Source organism: Phaenicophaeus curvirostris, chromosome 21, assembly GCF_032191515.1.
Source record: "Phaenicophaeus curvirostris isolate KB17595 chromosome 21, BPBGC_Pcur_1.0, whole genome shotgun sequence".
In the NCBI taxonomy this organism is placed as follows: Eukaryota; Metazoa; Chordata; class Aves; order Cuculiformes; family Cuculidae; genus Phaenicophaeus; species Phaenicophaeus curvirostris.
Window position 1 is genome coordinate 5,525,258 of NC_091412.1, and position 18,946 is coordinate 5,544,203.

The 18,946-nt window shown below is 56.2% G+C and overlaps 2 protein-coding genes across 2 annotated transcripts in view; both read left to right on the top strand.

Annotated features, from left to right (window-relative positions):
- The first annotated feature begins 5,493 nt into the window (after positions 1-5,493).
- Positions 5,494-18,946, top strand: part of CLUH (clustered mitochondria homolog) — a 40,670-nt gene continuing 27,217 nt past the window's right edge. Inside the window, exon 1 of the mRNA XM_069874196.1 lies at positions 5,494-5,699. Coding sequence (XP_069730297.1) covers positions 5,582-5,699 — 118 coding nt within the window. The 5' untranslated portion in view covers positions 5,494-5,581. The remainder of the gene's footprint in view (positions 5,700-18,946) is intronic.
- LOC138729799 (uncharacterized) lies at positions 13,517-14,467 on the top strand. Its single transcript, XM_069874352.1, has one exon. The coding sequence runs from the start codon at positions 13,547-13,549 to the stop codon at positions 14,465-14,467; it is 921 nt and encodes a 306-aa protein (XP_069730453.1). The 5' UTR covers positions 13,517-13,546.

The window sequence follows — 18,946 nt, forward strand, 5'->3', positions numbered from 1 at the left end:
CTGGTAGAGTATGTTGCATTTTTATTGTAAAATCCTTGATGGCGTTCATGGTGTTCATGACTGACCTGAGCATTGAAAGGGGGACGGAGAGGTTCGATCCTCCTGTGTAAATACCTTCCTAGCAATCATTATTTTTAGTGCCTAGTATGTAAATGAAGCAACCCTGTCTGAGCTGCAGGATCCTTTCCTCTTCACCACTAATTAGCAGCTTGCTCAAGGAGTTGATCTTATTTCCAGCCCCCTCTTTGCTTCTCCCTCCTCCTGGTGCTCCCTGGGGTTTGTGGGCAGCTGGGCAGGCCCTGAGCCCTGCAGCCCTTGGATGAGCAGGCAGAGCTGCCAACAGTCTGGAGGGAGTTGTTTCCCAAAGGGATGGGGAGGGAGCACCCCGGGTTCCCCCTTCATGCCAATGTAATGTGCTTCGAAATGAGTTGCCAGGGTGAGCTCTGTGCTTTTCCCTGGGCTCCCTTGCCTTGGAGCGGGAAGGATCAGCTCCTGTGCGCTGTACCTGCTTCAGTCACTGCTGCTTTTCGGGGAGGGGGGGAAGCTCTAGAGATACTATATATATACTTATATATATATATACACACATACATACATATACACACTTGTTTTGAAGGGAAAGCACTGTATGATTGTAATAGAAATGATGTTGAGATAAATTATTTTAATCTTTGTATTTATATAAAATGATCAAAGAGATCAAAATGATCACAAAAAAAAAACAAAAACACAAAGACAGCGTTCCTATTTTTTAATGAGTAGGCTGCTGTTAGCCCCAGGGAGCAGTGGGAGCCTGGGCAGCACCTGCTTTCCTCTCCCAGGACAGGGGGTTCTTACCGACCCCCTGGTCTCAGACTGTAAATGAGCCCTGAGCCAGTCAGGTGTAACAGGGATCTGTAGGTGCATTTAGGAGCCCAAAGACTGCACACAGCTTCGACCTGCGCTGTATACCTGACACAAATCGACTGAGGAGTGTAACCACTGATGCCTATGCGCTTTGTATGGAACAAGCAATGTTTAATGTTAACTCGTAAAGCTTAATGATTAGACTGAAATGGATGCATAGCAATAACGCTCGGTTGTTAAACAATGTCTTATGTGTATAAAACACAACCTGCTGAAAGCTTTCTGCATACAGACTAACAGCCGGGCACTTCTCCTCTGCACCCCCCTTCTGTTCTACAGCTCTGCAGAGGCTCATGGTTTTGATGTGTTGGGTTTGCTAATCTCTTTTCATTATTATTATTTTTTCCTAATGCTGTCTGAGAAAGTGATGTCTCAAATTGTGCATGGGGTGAGTGGTGGGTAGGGAGGAGATGCACCCACTCCGCTCACTGCAGCTGTGCCCGTGCTGGAGCCACCGGCATCTGGAGGCAGAGCCAGAGCCAGTCCTGGTGACTTGGTGCATGGTCCCCTGGACTTACATTAACCCCAGGCAGACCAGTCAGGAAATTCTCCCTTTTGCCCCTGTTAATTACAAAGCCATATTTTCTGAATGTGTTTGATGAGACTCATCTAAGTGCTTCTAGCTGCATCCTTCCCATCCCTGCTGTAAGGCTGCCGTTGCAAGAGCCTGAGCAGCACAGACACCCCTGGAAAATCCTCTTGGGAGGCTTCAAGACCTTACCTCGGGGAGCTTTGCCCAAGACTTTCTGCAAACTGCCTCTCCTACCAGCAGAGCTGAGTGCAGGGCACAGCTGATGGGTGCTGCAGGCGGTGGAGGGGTGGTCTCTCCTGGACACCCAGGAAAGCTGGGAGTGGTGCAGCAAGAAAGGTCATAGAATCATAGAATGGTTTGAGTTGGAAGGGACCTTAAAGATCATCTAATTCTGACAACCCTGCCATGGGCAGGGACACCTTCCACTGGATCAGGCTGGTCACGTCCCCACCTGAAGCGACTGGAGAGCAGGAGCCAGCAGTGGAGCAGTGCTCAGGGGTTGCTCTGCTCTGTACAGGGCACCTCCGTGTGCCAGTTCACCAAAATCAGCTCCCAGGAGACAGGAGTGGCAGCACAGCCGCGCTATCTGGCTAGCTCTAGGCCCAGCAGCAGCATGCTGATGGATTTACATTTTTTGGAACCCAGGAAAACACTTCAGGGCCCTCATACGCAGCCTTTGTGCACTGGCTCCTGAAACTGTGGCATCCAGCCCTTCTCCAGGAACACCAGCTCTCACTTCCCAGCAGCCCTGAGGAGCCAGTCTCCCTGCAGTGACGCTGCAGCCGCCTCGCTGCACGTCTGTTCTTGTCACCCTCTTGCACTGTCAGGCTGCCAAGTGCTACGGGGAATGCGACAGGAGGGGAGAGGAAACTCCCTTGTATCCACAGGTTGCCTCACTCTGTGGATAAGATCAGGAATGCCAGTGTGTCGGGACTGGGTGAGCAGGAGAAACCTGGGATCAAGGAGCCCAGAAGCCGTAGAGGATCGTGCCAGACGACAGATGCGGCCTGTAGAAGCACAAAGATAGAAATGCCGTGTCTCCTCGCTGCTTAAAGCTGCCTTTTGCTCCCAAGGGCAGGTTTCTGCCTCTGTCTCCTCTCTGCTGCCTGGGGTCAGCCCCTGCAGCGATGCTGCAGCCCCACGTAGGCAGAGGGACACAGAGAGTGACACCTGGCACTGCCACCATATCCAATCCCTTCTTTTCACCCTCCCCTCACGCCTTTGGACAGGAGCAGGGTGGTGAAGCTGCCGGTGTAAGAAGTTCCCCAGCACAAACCCAAGAGGCACCGGGCCCTCCATGGCGTGTGGGGATGCCTTCTGCCTCTTTCCAATAGATTTCACTGACCCTGTGGCTACCAAAAAGAAAGATCTCCTTTCCTGTCATTGCAATTATAGCAGGAATGAGACTATCAGGTGATGAAAATCCCTCAAATCTTTGTTGTGTCTGAAAAAAACTCATCTTTTCTGCCCCAGGGGGACGTGTAAGGTGCTGAGCTGCAGCCCTGCAGGAACAAGCACCATGTGTGATCGCTTGGGTGTTTCAAGGTCAGGCAGAAGGTCACTGTCCCCTCTGTCCTTGCCGAGCGTGTCACAGGCCTCCCTTGGAAGGGACACTCCCTCTGCCTGGCCAGAGCTGTGCTCGGGGGACAGGGAGGGCAGAGGAACAACACCCTGGGGTACGGCTCCCCCAGACCCAAAGCAGCTGCGGTTTCACTGGAGCAAAAATGTTGCGTGCCGAGTTTGCGAGGCTGCGCAGAGAACAATAAAAGCCTGTGCCTGGTGCTGGGGAGAGCCACTGCGGTGGGATAGATGCCAAAGGTCGACACTGCTCTGCTTTCTTTGGACGTTCATTTTACACCCTGACGCCACTGTTCGCTAGGACAATGTTAACGTCAACTTTGCTTTTTAACCAAGTGCTTTTCAAAACGTGTTAATGCCCAGAGGCTCGAGTATGGCGCTGGACTTCAGGAGCTATTGTAATATGCCGCCTTTTTCTTAATAAAGCGACTGAAACCTGCAGAGAGTTGCCCTGTCCTACCCCAGCACCCAGAACCTCTGGCCACAGGGACACTGTGCCTCCATCCCCAGGACCAACTCCCACCTCAGCACCCAGATCCCTTGCAGCCTGTGCCCCTGGGGTGCTGGGCAGCGAGTGCAGCCCCATCCCTTCATCCCAGAGCCCCATCCTGGCTCTGCTGGGGGTGCAGGCAGCTCCCTCACACCCCTCTGCATGCGATGGCTGAGTTCACCCCTCAGCCGCTCCTGTCCCTCTGTTCCAGAGCCGGGGTGCACAGGCCTATCCCAGCTCTGCTGAGGATGTGGGCAGCCCCTGTATTGCACAGCTCCCCTTCTCACAGCCTGTCCTGTCCTAGAGACAGGATGCACAGTCCCAGCTCTGCTTAGGGTGCGGGCAACCCTCGCATTGCACTGCTACCCCTCCCATCTCCCCATCCCAGAGCTGGGGTGCACAACCCCATCCCGGCTCTGCACGAATACCCCTGAGCCCCTCCTGTCCCTGCATCTCAGATCTGGGGTGCAGAATTCCCTCCTGGCTCTGCTGGGGTGCACAGCTCCATCCTAGCCCTGCATAGACACCCCTGAGCCCCTCCTGTCCCTGCATCCCAGAGCTGAGGTGCACAGCCCCATCCTAGCCCTGCATAGATACCCCTGAGCTCCTCCTGTCCCTGCATCCCAGACCTGGGGTGCACAGCCCCATCCTGCCTCTGCTGGGGGTGCAGGCAGCTCCTTCATTGCACGGATACCCCCGAGCCCCCCCTCTCCCTCCATCCCAGACCTGGGGTGCACAGCCCCATCCTGCCTCTGCTGGGGGTGCAGGCAGCTCCTTCATTGCACGGATACCCCCGAGCCCCCCCTCTCCCTCCATCCCAGACCTGGGGTGCACAGCCCCATCCTGCCTCTGCTGGGGGTGCAGGCAGCTCCCTCATTGCACGGATACCCCGAGCCCCCCCTCTCCCTGCATCCCAGAGCTGGGCTGCACAGCCCCATCCCAGCTCCACACAGATACCCCCGAGCCTCTCCTGGCCCTGTATCTCAGACTTGGGGTGCACAGCCCCATCCTGCCTCTGCTGGGGGTGCAGGCAGCTCCTTCATTGCACGGATACCCCCGAGCTCCCCTTCTCCCTCCATCCCAGAGCAGGGGTGCACAGTCCCATCCCGGCTCTGCACGAATACCCCTGAGCCCCTCCTGTCCCTGCATCTCAGATCTGGGGTGCAGAATTCCCTCCTGGCTCTGCTGGGGTGCACAGCTCCATCCTAGCCCTGCATAAACACCCCTGAGCCCCTCCTGTCCCTGCATCCCAGAGCTGGGGTGCACAGCCCCATCCTAGCCCTGCACAGATACCCCCGAGCCCCTCCTGTCCCTGCATCCCAGACCTGGGGTGCACAGCCCCATCCTGCCTCTGCTGGGGGTGCAGGCAGCTCCTTCATTGCACGGATACCCCCGAGCCCCCCCTCTCCCTCCATCCCAGACCTGGGGTGCACAGCCCCATCCTGCCTCTGCTGGGGGTGCAGGCAGCTCCCTCATTGCACGGATACCCCGAGCCCCCCCTCTCCCTGCATCCCAGAGCTGGGCTGCACAGCCCCATCCCAGCTCCACACAGATACCCCCGAGCCTCTCCTGTCCCTGTATCTCAGACTTGGGGTGCACAGCCCCATCCTGCCTCTGCTGGGGGTGCAGGCAGCTCCCTCATTGCACGGATACCCCCGAGCCCCCCCTCTCCCTCCATCCAGAGCTGGGGTGCACAGCCCCATCCCGGCTCCGCACAGACCGGGTTTAATGACCCCCGCCCGTGGTCCCCGGTTCCCCTCGGCCCTGGGGAACCCCCGCAATGGCCGGCGCGGTGCCCGCAGCCCCGGCGGGAGCAGCCGTGCCCGTGCGAGCCCCGCACGCCGTCCGTCCTTTCGGGGGGGCGACGGCGGCGGCCGGCGACCTTGACGGGTCTCCCCGAGCCGTGCCCCGTCGCGGCGGGGCGGGCGGCGCGGTCCCTTTAAGGCGCTGCGCGCGGCGCGGAGGTTGGTCCCCTGGCGGCCGCCGTAGCGCGGCGCGGGGTCGCGGCACCACGTGGGGCCGGAGCGGCGCTGTCCTTCGCGGCGGGCGGGCGGGCGCGGGGCTCGGCGCGGCCCATGGTCATTAAAGCGGACGAGATGCCGCCGGCCGCCGTGCCGGCTGCCGCGCAGGGCGGCGAGCAGCAGGAGCCGGGACCCCGCGGCAGGAGAGCGGCGGAGGCGCAGCAGCGACCCGGTAAGGGGCCACCGGCACCGGAGGACGGGGGCACCGGGCCTGGCGGGGACGAGGGACGGGGGCACGGAGGCCCTGGCGGGGCCGGGATACCGGGATGCGGGGCCTGGTGGAGCCTGGCGGGGCCGGGATACCGGGATATGGGGCCTGGTGGAGCCTTGCGGGGTCGGGATACCGGGGTATGGGGCCGGGTTACGGGGGTACGGGGCCTGGCGGGGTCGGGATACCGGGATGTGGGGCCTGGTACGGCTGGGATAACGGAGTACGGGGCCTGGTGGAGCCTGGCGGAGCCTGGCGGGACGGGGTACCAGGGTACGGGCCCTGGCGGGGCAAGAGTTATGGGGATACCGGGTGTGACGGGGCCGGGGTACGGGGATACGGGGCCAGGGTACTGGGATACGGGGGTACCGGGGCTGGCAGGGCTTAGCGGGGCCTGAATACGGGGATACCGGGGTTGGCAGAGCCTGCTGAGGCCTGGGTACCGGGATATGGGGCTGGGGAACCGGGGCACCGAGCCTGGTGGGGCTGGGGAACCGGGGTACTGAGCCTGGTGGGGCCAAGGTGCGCACCTCAGCCCAGGGGGTGCAGGCCCGCCGCCCCGTTCCCAGCGCTCGGAGAGGTCGCGGGGGTCCGGGACCGGGCCGGGGCCCCGGGGCCTTTCTGCCCCCTCGGTGCGCTCGTCCCGCCGGGACAGGCCTGATCGGAGCGTCCCGGACCCGCAGCGCCGCGGGGTCGGGCTCCCGTTCCCCTCCCCGTGTGGCGAGGGTCCCTGTCGGTGGCGGAGCGGCCGTGCCGGGGCCCGGCGGGTCGGGGAGGCTCCGCGCAGCCCGGCCCGAGGCCGCCGCCCGCCCGGGAGCCGCTGGCTGCGGGGCCGCGGCGCCCCCAGCGGGGCCGGGGAGGGGGGGTACCCGCTGTTGCGCCCGTCCCGGGGCGGCCGAGCCGGGCTGCGGGGCCCGGAGGAGGCGGCGGGGCCCGGGCCCGTCCCGGCGGAGCTGGCGGCCCCGGTGAAGGTCACCTTCACCGCCCGCACCGCCGCGAGGCCGCCGAGGGGGGAGCGGCCGCTCCGGGGCCCCGCGCTCCCCGGGCCGGGACCGGGACCGGCGTGGAGGGAGCTGTGGCCGCCGGTTCTGTGCTGCTGGGGTCACCGGAGCCCGCCCGGCCCCGCGTTGGCCCCGGGCGCGGTGCCCACCACGGGGCCGTTGGCCTCTGTGTTGTGGAAGCTGAGGATATGGGAGCCTTTGCCACGAGAGGAGAAGCTCAGCAGCAAGAGCTCGGGTTTGCCTGGGAAGGGCAGGTGGCTCCTGTGAGATCTGGACTGGAAATTACATGGTTTAACTAGTTATTTGTTGCTTGCTCGAGCTTTGAATCGGAACCTGGGTGGGAACAAGCTGCGGCCTCGTGTCCTGACTGTCCCCAGGGCCGGCTGGGAGGCTCTGGGCACAGAACCTGCCTGGCTGTCCCCCCTCTGGGCTTTGCTGAGCGTGGTGCATTGTATCTTGAAAGACTGCGGTCCTGAGCGCTCATCTTAGGCTCAGCCTTTTTCTCTGATCCTTTAACGTACGAGAAAGAGGGGTAGAAGTGGCTGGCTTTTCTCCTGAGGCGCTTTGATCCCATGAGCGAGTGACCCGCTCTTTCCTCCCTCCCTCATTTTATGGTGGTGAGATGAATTTTTGAAGTTTGTCACCCAAATCAAAGTTCACCAGCGTTTGGTGCCGGAGCAGGCTGGACGCGGTTCAAGAGCAGGGAGCACAGTGCTGAAAGCCTCCCCCTCCCCCCTGCACACCGGATTTTAAAGAAGGTGTCGTGCCTGCAGTGCCAGCAACTGGGTTAAAAAGTTACGCTGTGTAATCGCCGCTTCTCAGGGCGCAAGCTGATTGCTGAAGGAGGTGGAAAAATCCTCCCAGTGTTTCAGCACTGCAAGAATACTGGGGCACCTCGAGGGGCTGGGGAGGAGGAGGAGAGGGAAGGCTCTTGTCCACGCTGGGGCTGAGGCAGTGTCTTTGACACAGGGCTCCCAGGCAGAGATGGTGAGGCAGGGGCAGCCTGTCCACCTTGGTATCCACCTGACCAGCTCTAATTCTCAGGCTGTTCTGTCATCTAGGGACAATCAGCCACCGCTCTGGTGTACCCACTGCTGCCTGTGCCTCATCTTGGGCACCCAGCTTTGTCTGAAGGCGACTGGCGGTCCTGCTGGGCAGTAGGCAGGCTCCAGCAGGCTTCTCCTTGAGGAAATGCTGCACGAGGCCTCCAGACTGAGGGTTGTTTTCTCTGCCTCTAAAAGGTGAGAGGGCCAACAACTGTTGTTCTCTATTCCCCAAATGGAACAGGCCTGTCCTGAGTGCAGAAATACACAAAACCACGAACACTTGGAGTTCCTGTAATGATTTCTGCTGGGGCCAGTTACGGGTTAAGTTCCCTTTCTTATTAGCCGGCACGAGATCAAGAGCCAGCTCTTGTGTGCAGCATTTCTTGGATTATTTTTGTTCTGACAGTTGTTACTACTTTAGAACAAGTTTGTTTCACGTGCAAGTCTAGCGGTGCTTCTAGCTGCCATAAAATGCTTTTCAACCTTGCCTTGCCCAAAGGTTTGCTTTTTCTGGCTAGGTCCTTCTGTCTGTGTTCTCCAGGTGACCCGTATCTTCAGCCACGTCTTCTGCTAGAAAAGCAGAGAATGCTGGTGTTAATGGAAACTGCTGTGGAGGCAAGTGTGGCTGTGCATTAGTAACAAGGTCAGAAGACGAATTCTTAATCTCGGGATCTGCTATCGCTGTCTGTCGTCCGACCTTGGAGGTTCACTGGTGTTTTGGAAAGGACTGAATTGCTGGCAGTTGGCTTTTTTTTAATTTGCAGTTTTAACAAGCTCTGGGGGGAGAATCAGGAATATTGCGCAAGAGAAATCTGATCACCGCTACAAGGTTAAGAAGAGGAAAGGAGTGCGATAACACCGTGTCTGTGCTGCAAGGTGGGGGATGGGGACCAGGAGAAATCGTGTCTGGAGCAGCTCTGCTGGTGGGATATCGGAGCTGAGGCGGGGAGCTCACTGCTCTGCCTGAGTAACCTTGCTTGTGGGTTTCCCAGCTGAAAAGCAGAAGGAAGTAGGTCAGGAACATGCACCTGGATAAATCCTCCCACAGATGCAGACCTGCGTCGTGCATAGTGAAACCAGCATTGTGTCGCAGAGGCCTGTTTGCCTTTGTCGCTTGTAAATGTCTAAACTTGGCAGCGCACCCCATTCCTGGCGCAGCTTTCCAGCATTCGCTTTGCTTTCTTGTGTCGCACTCTATTGGTTGTATTGGAAAGCTGTTATTTCTAGAAGCTTTAAAGGGCTGTAGTTCATGCTTTTTTTCTAATTGTATTTGAGAAGCAACACTGGTCCACGAGGCAGTGCGTGGACAGCGTGTGAAAAATGGAAACCAAAGCATGGCTGCTCCTGCGGTGGCTGTTTGGCAACAGGTCAGTTTTTCACTAGTGGTAACAAGGCTGTCTCAGGGCTAGTGTTTGGTTCTCGCCTCCTGCAAGCGTGTGGAGCTCCCACGGGCCCATTCAACAGTTGAGCTTTCTGTTGTGTTCTCCCTCTGTAACAGTGAGTCTGGGACAAGTGGTTATCTGGCATTATCTTGGCAGCGTGACATAGAGGCACTTACACAAGTGACAAACTTTCCCTCTTTGGGTGAGAAAGTAGATCTACCCTCGAGGCAGTAAGCTCTTCTCTGAAGCTGAAGAAATAACTGCTGTGGTGCTCCCTTGCCGCTTGACCAATCCGGAGGGAAAAATCTGGTGAAACAGGCCCCTGCAGTAAGATTCCCTCCAGCAGTGACATTAGATTAATGGCATGTTTTTTTTTTTAAAGAAGCGCTTCCTTACTTTGCCCTTCTCTTTGCCTTTAAAGAGAACAACTCTGCTGCAACCCTTTGAAGCTTCAGGCTTGGAGGAGTTTGGTGTAGTTACCGTCCAACGTAGATCTGTAGCATTGTGACTCTTGCCCTGCTTGCCTGCAGCTCCCACGGGTCGGATTAGCCTGGCAGCAGCCTCCCTTCCCAGGCTCTCTGCTGGCTAACCTGCCATTGCGGTTGGGCGAGACTGGAGCTGGCGATGTGAATATCGGCTCTTTGCAAGCTGTGTTGTGTGCAGTTCCCTACAAGCCAGTGCTGGGGTAGGACTCGACGCTGTCGGCAGCACAGAAGCCTGCGAAGCCTCCACCAGCTGGGAAGCTCAAGGTGCAGGTTCAGCTGGGGTTAAGGTGGGCTCTGGGGCCAGCTCGGGTTGTGGCGTTGTGCGAGGCGGGGTGAATTTGCTTGATATCCCTGGCAGAGGGGTTTCTGTGGGAGAGACGGATTTCCTAGGCTGCTGCCTGCAGCATGCTCTTGCAGAACTGTGGGGAGCTGCCACCCAGCCTCTATCCTTGGAGCTGTGTGTGATCCCAGGGTGGGTGGGTGGGAGGCTGCAGGCTAATCAGCACATCTGCACTGCAGGAGGCAGGAAGGCAGCAGGAGTTGCTGAGGACAACATTGCAGCTATCGAATCTCCCCTGCGAGCCCTACCCAGAGCCTCCTGCTATCAGTTTGACAGGTCTTGGGGCTCTCAGGACCGGGAGAGTTGGTCTTTCCAGGCTTGTGCTGCGTGGAGTTTAGTCCAGAGCAGCTGTGGTTGTGGTGCAAGGCATCAGTGGTAGCGTGGGGTAAAGCTGGAGTCTTTTCTGTGACACTCTGGAGTTGTTTTTTACCTCTCAATGCAGCTGCATCAGTCTGCAAGCCAGATGTTCTGCTGGTCCTTCTGCACACAAAGTCTAACAGGATGGTTCACTGCTTTGGCCTAAGTAGCTTTCCAAAACTGAAATATGTGCCAGAATAAAATATACGTAATTGGAGAATCATCAGCTTATTCTGGGTACCTGCCTGAAACGCCATGCCTTCACGCGGCTCCCCTCTCTTGAAATCTGAGAAACATGCTCTTCCTAATGCAGCTGATGTTTTTGCTGGTGCTGATCTTTGTACCCTGCCTCATGTCCTAGTCTTTGCTCCCGATTTCTGTGATGTTTGAGTTGTGTGTTGTTGTAGCAGTGTCGCCCAGCCAGCTTGTTTCAGGACTAAGTTGCCAAAGTTCTGGCCAGATAGAAAGTTTACAAATGGGTTTAAATGTAGTTCCAGTTGTGGAGAGCACAGCGTGGGTAACTTGGAGTGCCACATGCAAAGCATGAGGCATTTTGGTGGCTTCTAAGTGCCTGAGCCAGCAGCCGTGGGACCCCAGGAACACCAGGGCATGGCTGCAGTGCAGTTATCCACGTATCAGTACAAATACAGAAAAGCCACAAGCTTCTAGGTAGGTTAGAATGTGGCTTAAGTTGTTTAAGTCCATCCAGCCAAATTTTCCTGTGGATGTGCAAGAGCTAGGGTGATAAATTCCCCCACTTGCCATTCACGGATTGTTTGTGCCACAGGAGAGGCGTCCAGACCAGTGAGCTCGAGGCCTTTGTCTAGAGAGCTGTAAGCTGCAGCCCCACCATGTTCTCCATGCTTGTCAGTCCCCGGTGTTGTAAAGCTGCTGAAAAATAAACACACTGCTTATACTTCTGCCCACAGGTAGGTTATAACCACTTGGAGTTGAATGGCGGCAGTAGAGGAGCTCTAATGTTTTGCTGTGGGCTGCTTGTTGCACCTCAAGTGCTGATGGTTTCTGGGAAGCTGTGGTTTCCGCTAGGGAGGAAGAGGTAGGCACCTCCATGCCGTCTCCCACCTCCCCTGTTGGGATATCCTGCAGAAATGTTTCCACTAGGGTCATCCCTGGAGGTAATGCCTATTCATTTAGTCCATTTATTTATATTCATTAAATTATTTCTTTTATTGAATTCATTACTCAGCTAAAATTTAATTTACATCGGCTATACTGACACCAGCCTTCCCATGTTAAAGGTAGTGTACAGCGCTGCTCGAAACTTGCTTGGCTTGAGTTGAGGAAGTGCTGCTCAGATTCGTGAGACCTCCTGACCAGGTACTTCTCCAGGAGGAGAATTGGCCTCTTTCTAGAGGTCTCTTGATAACAAGGAAGAGTTGAAGGTATTCATGGATCTCAACTCCTTCAAAAATCATAAGAAAACCACAAGTTGCTGGTGCTGGTGTGGTCGGAAGGTTGGTGCTGGCTCCTGGGGCTGAGGGGTGCCTTGTCCCAGGGCTCCAAGGCTCCTGCCCTGGAGAAGCAGTCACGGGGGTGCCTAGGGCTCCTTGGCAGAAGCTCAGAGGAGTTGGAGAGACTTTTCTCCTGGTGCCCTTTTCCTTTAGAAGGGTGACAGAAGCCAACCAGGGATTTCTGTGGAGAGCTTCTGGTGTGTTTTTCACTGGTTTTTGCCTTTCTCCTGGCAGGTGGCTTGCTGATGTTGAGGCTCTGGGGTCTGCTTCTGGCCTTCCCTGGGCCTTCTTTGGAGAAGGGATTGCCCTTCCTCAGTGAGTGTGTCGTATTGACCCTGAGCAACCGTTCACATAAGCTCTGGGGACTTGGCTTCATTCTAGTTTTGTGATTTTTTCTTTTTTTTTTTAATGTTCTAGGGACGTGTGGTGGATTTTTCTTCTCAGTGCAGAACTGGGCCCTATCATGTATATGAAGCTGAGTCGAGTGCTTGGGAGATGCGCTGGGGAAGCCTGTGCTGAAACTCAGGCTGCCCAGGAGTGAGGGAGTTGTCAGATTTGTCAGGCGTGAAGGCTTTCCCAGGTGGATCTGAGGCTGGTTTGTTCAGGCTGCAGCTCTTGCACATCACGATCGTGTGTCTGAAAGATCTCGCTCTTTGCATGCGTCCCAGGAAACTGGGAGCACTGAAGGGACCCAAGTGCCTGGATGCTGAGCAGTGTGTGTTGGTACAGGATGTATGCCGGCACGCAGCGGGGCTGTGACACTTGGCTGATGCCACTGGGAGAGGACAAGGAGCAAGCGGCTACAATCTGGCCTCGTGGGAGACACGCTGCAGCCTCCTTGAGGTGCCTGGAGCTTCCAGAGATATCCAGCTTCATAATCCCTGCTTCAGTTGCAGGGATTTCTTAAATTAGCATGGACAGAGGAGCGGTGTTAGTGGGTCTTGTGTGTGGTTTTGTGGTTGGTTTGCGTTTGATATGGCAGAGCAGGGGGAGAGGACAGAAAATTCATCTGGGAACTACAGACTGGTTCGTTGCCTGGCTGTTTTGTGCTTGCTTGATTAGTATGGATGGCTGTGCCTGGGCCCGGGCCTACCATAGTAACTGCCCTCGCCTTGTAATTCAATGCATTTCACTTGCTTACAGGTTTGGCAGCGCTGAAGGGCTCTAGCACTCGTCCCATGCTGCACTGGTGCAGTGCTCGAGATCAGGTTATTTATAACCACCTCCGGGCCGGGGCGATCGGGCTGGCATCCCTCCGGGAGCGCGCCTGAAGAACCTGTTGGATACGCGTCTGGTTTTGTTCCGGCGCAGCAGGGAGAGGAGAGAGCTTCTGCTGCTGGGAGCTGCTTTTGGGCTCCGCAGATACCATGGTGGTGTGAGCGTGGCGGTCGGGGAGGGGGGTGAAGGCAACACAGTGGATGAAGGTCACTGGGTGGCACTTCAGGAGAGCTGCAAGAGCCTTGTGTCTGGTTCTGGTGAGCACGCGGGATGTGAGCTCAGGGTGCTCGGGATACTGCACCGAGTCAGCTGCTAGTCCTCTGCCTCCCACCACCCTGGGGCCAAGTAGAAATTTTCTTTGGAGAAGGTGGCTGACGGCGTGAGAAGGCGAGCAGGTCCTGGCTGCAGAGGGTGAGGGCTGCTGCGTGCGAGTTTGCCTTGTGGGGACTTCAATATCTGTGTGCAAACAATCTTTAATCCGGTGCTGTACGAGCCAGGTTGCTTGTGATCATGGGGAATGGCCTTTTTGCAAACTGCTGCAGGCATGTCACCGATCTAATCTTCCAGACGCGCAGCTTTAACTCGCCTGATGAGAGGTCACCCCTCTTACCAAAGGCTCCCCCAAGCTGTGCCATCTGCCCAGAGGTGCCAGAAGCTGCCCAGTGCACTGGGGCGTATCCAGACATCATCCCCAGCCAGGCAGTGACTGGAAGCCTGCAGAACTACGCCAAATACATCCAAGACCTATCTGACACCAAGGATGAAGAAGGAACGGTGACAACCTGTGACAAGAGCAGCTTGAGACCCAGCGTTGGCACTGCCAGCCCGCTCCAGCAGGCAGAGGCATCCCGTGCGGTGTCTGTCCTTCCAGCCGACCTTGGGGAAGGGCCGGCGGGGCTGGTTGATCATGCTCAGTCGCTCAAGGCCTGCCAGAGCTGCGTGAAACTTGAGGACAGCGGCTTAGCCCATAGATCCTGCCGCCTGGAGGAGCACGTGGCAGCAGCTGATGAGGGGGATGCGGGCCCTGGAGCACGTCCCACTGTCTGTGGCCATGGCGAGGGACGAGCAGCCTTGCATTTAGACGCAGCCTTAGTGGGTCCAGACAGCGTGACAAAACACAGAGGTACTGCTCCCTCCTTGAGGAGCCCTGAGGCACCTTCCTCTGCTGCACCAGCAAGGACCAGGAACACTCCCCTGGCCCAGAGGACAGTTATGCCACTTGTCTCTCCTGGTGAGACATCACCCAAGGCTCGGGATGCAAGTACTGGTTCTGTAGCGGTGAACCCCGCTGCCTGCCCTGTCAGCAGGTCGGGCTGTGATCCTTACTCTCCGCTGCCCTCCAAGCAGCACCAGCAGAAGAAGAAGAAGAAGAAAAAGAAGCTTGCTCTTCTAGGTGCTCAGCAGAATTGTCCTTTGCCATGCTTCATGTAGCCAAAACGCTGTATGCCCATAATGGGGGTGGGTGGCTGCTTGTGCCCATGGGATGGGTGGGATGAAGGAGAGGGGAGGCAAGGTGACGTTTTAACTTCGCAGCAGGAGGAGGAGGAGAAAGGTGGTGAGTTATCCCACCTGGGATGTGTCCCCCAGAGGGACCTGCCTGGGCCTCATCTGTTAGCAAGACAAACATAAGGGGGTTTGCTTAGTTTTTCTTAATTCATAAAGCAAATCCTCCTCTTGTTTGTGACTGAAAACATGGCCCTGGTAAAGGATGGGAGTGGCTCTGGCAGGCCCAGCCTGCACAGTGCAGACTGGAGCATAGGGTGGTAAGGGACTGCTTTGCTTGGAGCCTTTGGCTCCCTGCAGCCTCCTGCAGGTGGGAGGAGATGGAGCAGCTCCGTGGCTATTGCGAGCACAGGGGTGGGATGTTCCTTCTCCTCCTTCTCCTGGTGCATCTCTCCAGTGGTGATGGCAGGATGCCGGCCAGTGGTCCCAGCGTGGGAGGAGAGCAGCCACCTGGCTGCATCCTGCTTTCCTACTCTCTCGCTTCATAAACTGGCACAGCATGGTTCCAGTGTGGCACCAAATGGTGACTTGGCTGGAGTGGCTTTTGTCCTCACTGGGACCTCAAGGATGTGGGAAACTCAAATTGTTATCTTTTAATCTGAAGAACTTTCTATCACCATACTTGGTTCTTGTTCAGTCCGTGTGCAGTGGCTGGGTTTTGGTCTTGGATGTTGTCTTTTGGCGCAGCTGGTGGCATGAGGGGATGTGTAGGGTGACTGACCCGAGCTAGTCGCTTGGTTTCAGCGCTTTGCTTGCTTTCTGTGTGCTGTGCCAGCAGCAGGTGTTGGGGCTGCCAGCACGGCTGGTTGGGGGATCAGGCAGGAGCTGTTTTACACTGCTCAAAACAAGGAGGGAAAGGCAGAATTTGGGCCCTCAGAGACACTGGTGCCAGTAATAAGAAATGCAATTCTGAAGTCCGAGACAAAGTTTACAACTTCGTTTTCATTCTTTTCACCTTTAGTAATCTACACTATTACTAAATGTAGGGAAGGAAACTCCTCACCTACAGAGCAGTCCCTCCAGACCATGCTAACTCACAGCAACAGAACCTTGCTGTCTTTTGACCTGAATAATCTGAGAAAAAGATTAGTGACTGAATTTGTAAAAGATTAGTTTGAACATGAAGTAGTTATTAACTCAAACTTCCCATGCTCTGTGCTGTCTGTTACTGTATACACCTTGCAGTGGTCGGGTTTAGGGATCTTGAGTGGTTGGATTTGGGATGTTCCCCCCACCTTTGCAGGCTCGCAGTGAATAGGAAGCATCATTAAGCCAAGGCTGGTCACCTTGGTGTGTGTTTTCATTGTCCAGGTGCAAAGATGAAACATCATCTTTTCACTGATCCTCTCTGCCAGGTGCAAGCTGCAGTCAGGCAGTCTGTTCCTCCTGGTGAGGTGGTGCCTGTGCTGCTGCCTCCCCTCTCTGGTGTTTTTGCTTTGCCTGTTCTCCTGACGCTCCAGTCTTGCATGCGCTCGAGGCTTGTTCATGCTGTGCTCCGGAGTAGCAGTGAGAACACAGTGTTACAGCTCGGCTGCCAGCCAGCACAAGCTGGAGCTGAGCCGCCTCTGACGCGCCTGTGGATGCAAACCAAAGGCCAAAAGGAGGAGGGTCCTTGCTGGGATGCTTGCACATCCCTTGGAATGGCAGGGGAGCGCCTGGAGGTCGCAGCCTTTGATAGAGACTGCAAAACCACATCTCAAGGCCAACATGTACTGGAAGGGCTTTCCTGCTCTGTCTCCAGCAGCGGGAGCGAGGCAGTGAGCAAGAGAAGTGCAGTGGAGCACCCCTGGAGCGGGTGGGACCACATCCCTGTAACTCGGCTGCCTTCCGTGAAACCATCTGGGCTCCATCTCATGGTGCTTTCTCCTGTGGGTGAGAGCTTGCAACTAAACTGGCCCGTCTGGGGCTTGAACTCAGAGTGAGTAACAGGAGAGAGGTCTCTGCAGCTGCCTTTCAGGTGTTCCTGCTGCTCTTCCTTCTGTCTTGAGTGTGCTGAAATCAAGTGCCTTGTGCTTCTGCCTCGCTCTCTCTGCTGGTGCTTTTGAGGCTGTGGCACAGACAGGCTGCAGCAGGCGGCAAGAACCGGTGACCCACTTTAAGGCAGGTGGGTGAAGCTCTACTTCCCGCAGGGAGAGCGCACAGGGTGAGTCAGCACCCAGCGGGCAACGCGTCCTCCAGGCAAGCTGTCAGCTGGGGCTGCAACAAAACATGCTGCTTTTGCTGAAATGTACCCATTCTGTAACAAAAATCCCGCTGGAAAGCCTTTGCTGGCCTTAAATAGGAGTGTTAACGTGCTGGACAGCTGGTCTTTCTCAGCCCAGGCTTAACTTTTGTTTTGGAACTTAAAACGGTGCTGGCTGGAGCTGGATCTTGTAGAGTAAGGAGACAGGAAGGTGTTGCCTCTACATGTCTTCTCTGTTGCAAAGTGCAGAGCTGTACCATTTGGGCCCTTACTCAGGTAGGGAGAGGATGGAAACTGTGAACGTGTTGTATAGCTGCAGATAAGAAACAATCTTCCAATTTCTGAATCCATTGTTAGCTTGAGGATCTGATACCACTGAGTAGTGAAAAGTGTGGTCCTGGTGGGATTTTTTCCTTGCTGCGTGTGGGCTTTCCCTGCCTTTGCTTTGCAGTTGAAGGTGTTTACTGTGCTTGAGGCCAAGGTGTGCATGGGTTGCTCGGTTCTCACGTGAAGCCCATCTGTTCTACTTTGGTTAGTCCCTGTGCACCGCTTTCCTCCCCCCCACTTCCAGCTCCAAGCTGGCCAGTTAACCTCTGACCACTAAGGAGGATTTGTCTCTGCTGGATCTCGCTTGGAAAAAAGACGGGAAGCAAGGTCACATTTGTCTTTAGAGATGACAGTGTCCCTCTTGGGAGGGACACTGTTGTTGTGCTCACCCTGCTGCTGCTGAGTTGGTTGGCTGGAAAGCATCCTTGGTCAAGCCTTGACTGTGACTGCCAGGCACAGAATTGTGCCTGGAGCATGGCACAGGACTGACTGCAGGAGCATTGGGGAAGGTGACATAGCTGGGAATGAGAGCAGAGAGACAGGAGCTGGCACATGTCACAGGCTGCTCCTGCCACACCTCAGCTGCCAGCTGAAACTGTTTGTAAGCAGCATCTTGAGCTTGGTATCTGGGATGCTCTTGGAAAAGGTCCTTGGTCATGTGGAGACCATGTTCTCGGGGCTGTGGGCAGCACCACTGCTGCTGTGCCTGGATGCTGCCCTTGGCCGCTGCCACAGTGGTTGAAGATGGGCTGTTTGGTCTCAGGTCAGTTCTACAGCTTTTCTTGTAGACAAGTTCTGCTTCCCCTTTCTGGCTGCTACCAAGGAACAAAGTTTCAGTGGTCCTGCCCTGCCTGGCTCAGGAGCCTGGTGGGTTGTCCTGTCAGCCCCAGGTGTAGTGCTTCTGCCATAGCTTTTCTTTTCTCCCTTCTGTCTCCACATGTTCAGGCAGTCCAGAAGGAGTGTGGCTGTGCTGGCTGTAGGGTGTGACAAGGGTCTCTTCCCCACCCCTCTGGGCGTGGTGTGGTTTGTCTGAAACCACGTCTCATGGGGCACTCTGGCGTGGAGCTCTTCTTCCTCTTTTCTAGCATGACTACAGTTTGCTAGAACCAGAGCCAGGCCTCTTGTCTGGCTTGCCCGTGGCTTCATCTGTCAAAGAAATGAACAGCTCGCGCTGGGGACAGACACAAAGTGACAGGGAACATGAGCAGCCGCTGCCAAGATGCTGAAGGCAGCAGAGGCTGCTTAAGGTAGCTGTGTTACCTGCTGCCTTTTGGAACGGTTACACTTCCCTTGTGTTTCTTGCTCTTTCACCGTGTCCTAATTCAGCCTTGACTGTCATCTCCGAGGCGGGTTTGCTGTTGGCAGTCACAGTCTGGAGCAGCGGTGTGACCCTCTGGGGACACGTCAGCAAGGCTTGTTGCTGCAGCCTCGCGTTGCTCTCCTGAGGTGTGTGAGAGGATGTAGCGTTTCCATCCCTGTTCTTACACGCGGTGAAGGTTGGATGACTTTCCTGGGCTGCCAGAACAGTTGGGGCTGACCGTCGAGAACAGCTATGATAGTGTTAGGTATTCAAGCCACAGTGCCAGCCTGTATTTCAGAAATGATGGAGGTTGAGCTGTCGTCTTCCCTGGAGCACAGCTGGAGTTGGGACTGATGCCATGTGAGGAGGTGAGGGGGAGGAAAGGGACCTGCCAGATGGAGCTGGCTGGAGGACTGCAGCTTGGTGCTCACCAGCCTTGGAGCACGTGGAGTCTTTCAGAAAGTGAAGACCCCAGCCCACTCCATCTGCACCACCTACAAGTGGGTGCCTGGGAGCACCAAGCTGGAACCACCAGGTGTGACTTCAGGTGTGTGGTGGCCAACTCCCCCTTCCAGCATTCCCTGCCTAGGGTAGACAA

Excerpts from the sequence above, each read along its gene's own strand:
- LOC138729799 (XM_069874352.1), top strand. The coding sequence starts at position 13,547 with ATGGGGAATGGCCTTTTTGCAAACTGCTGCAGGCATGTCACCGATCTA.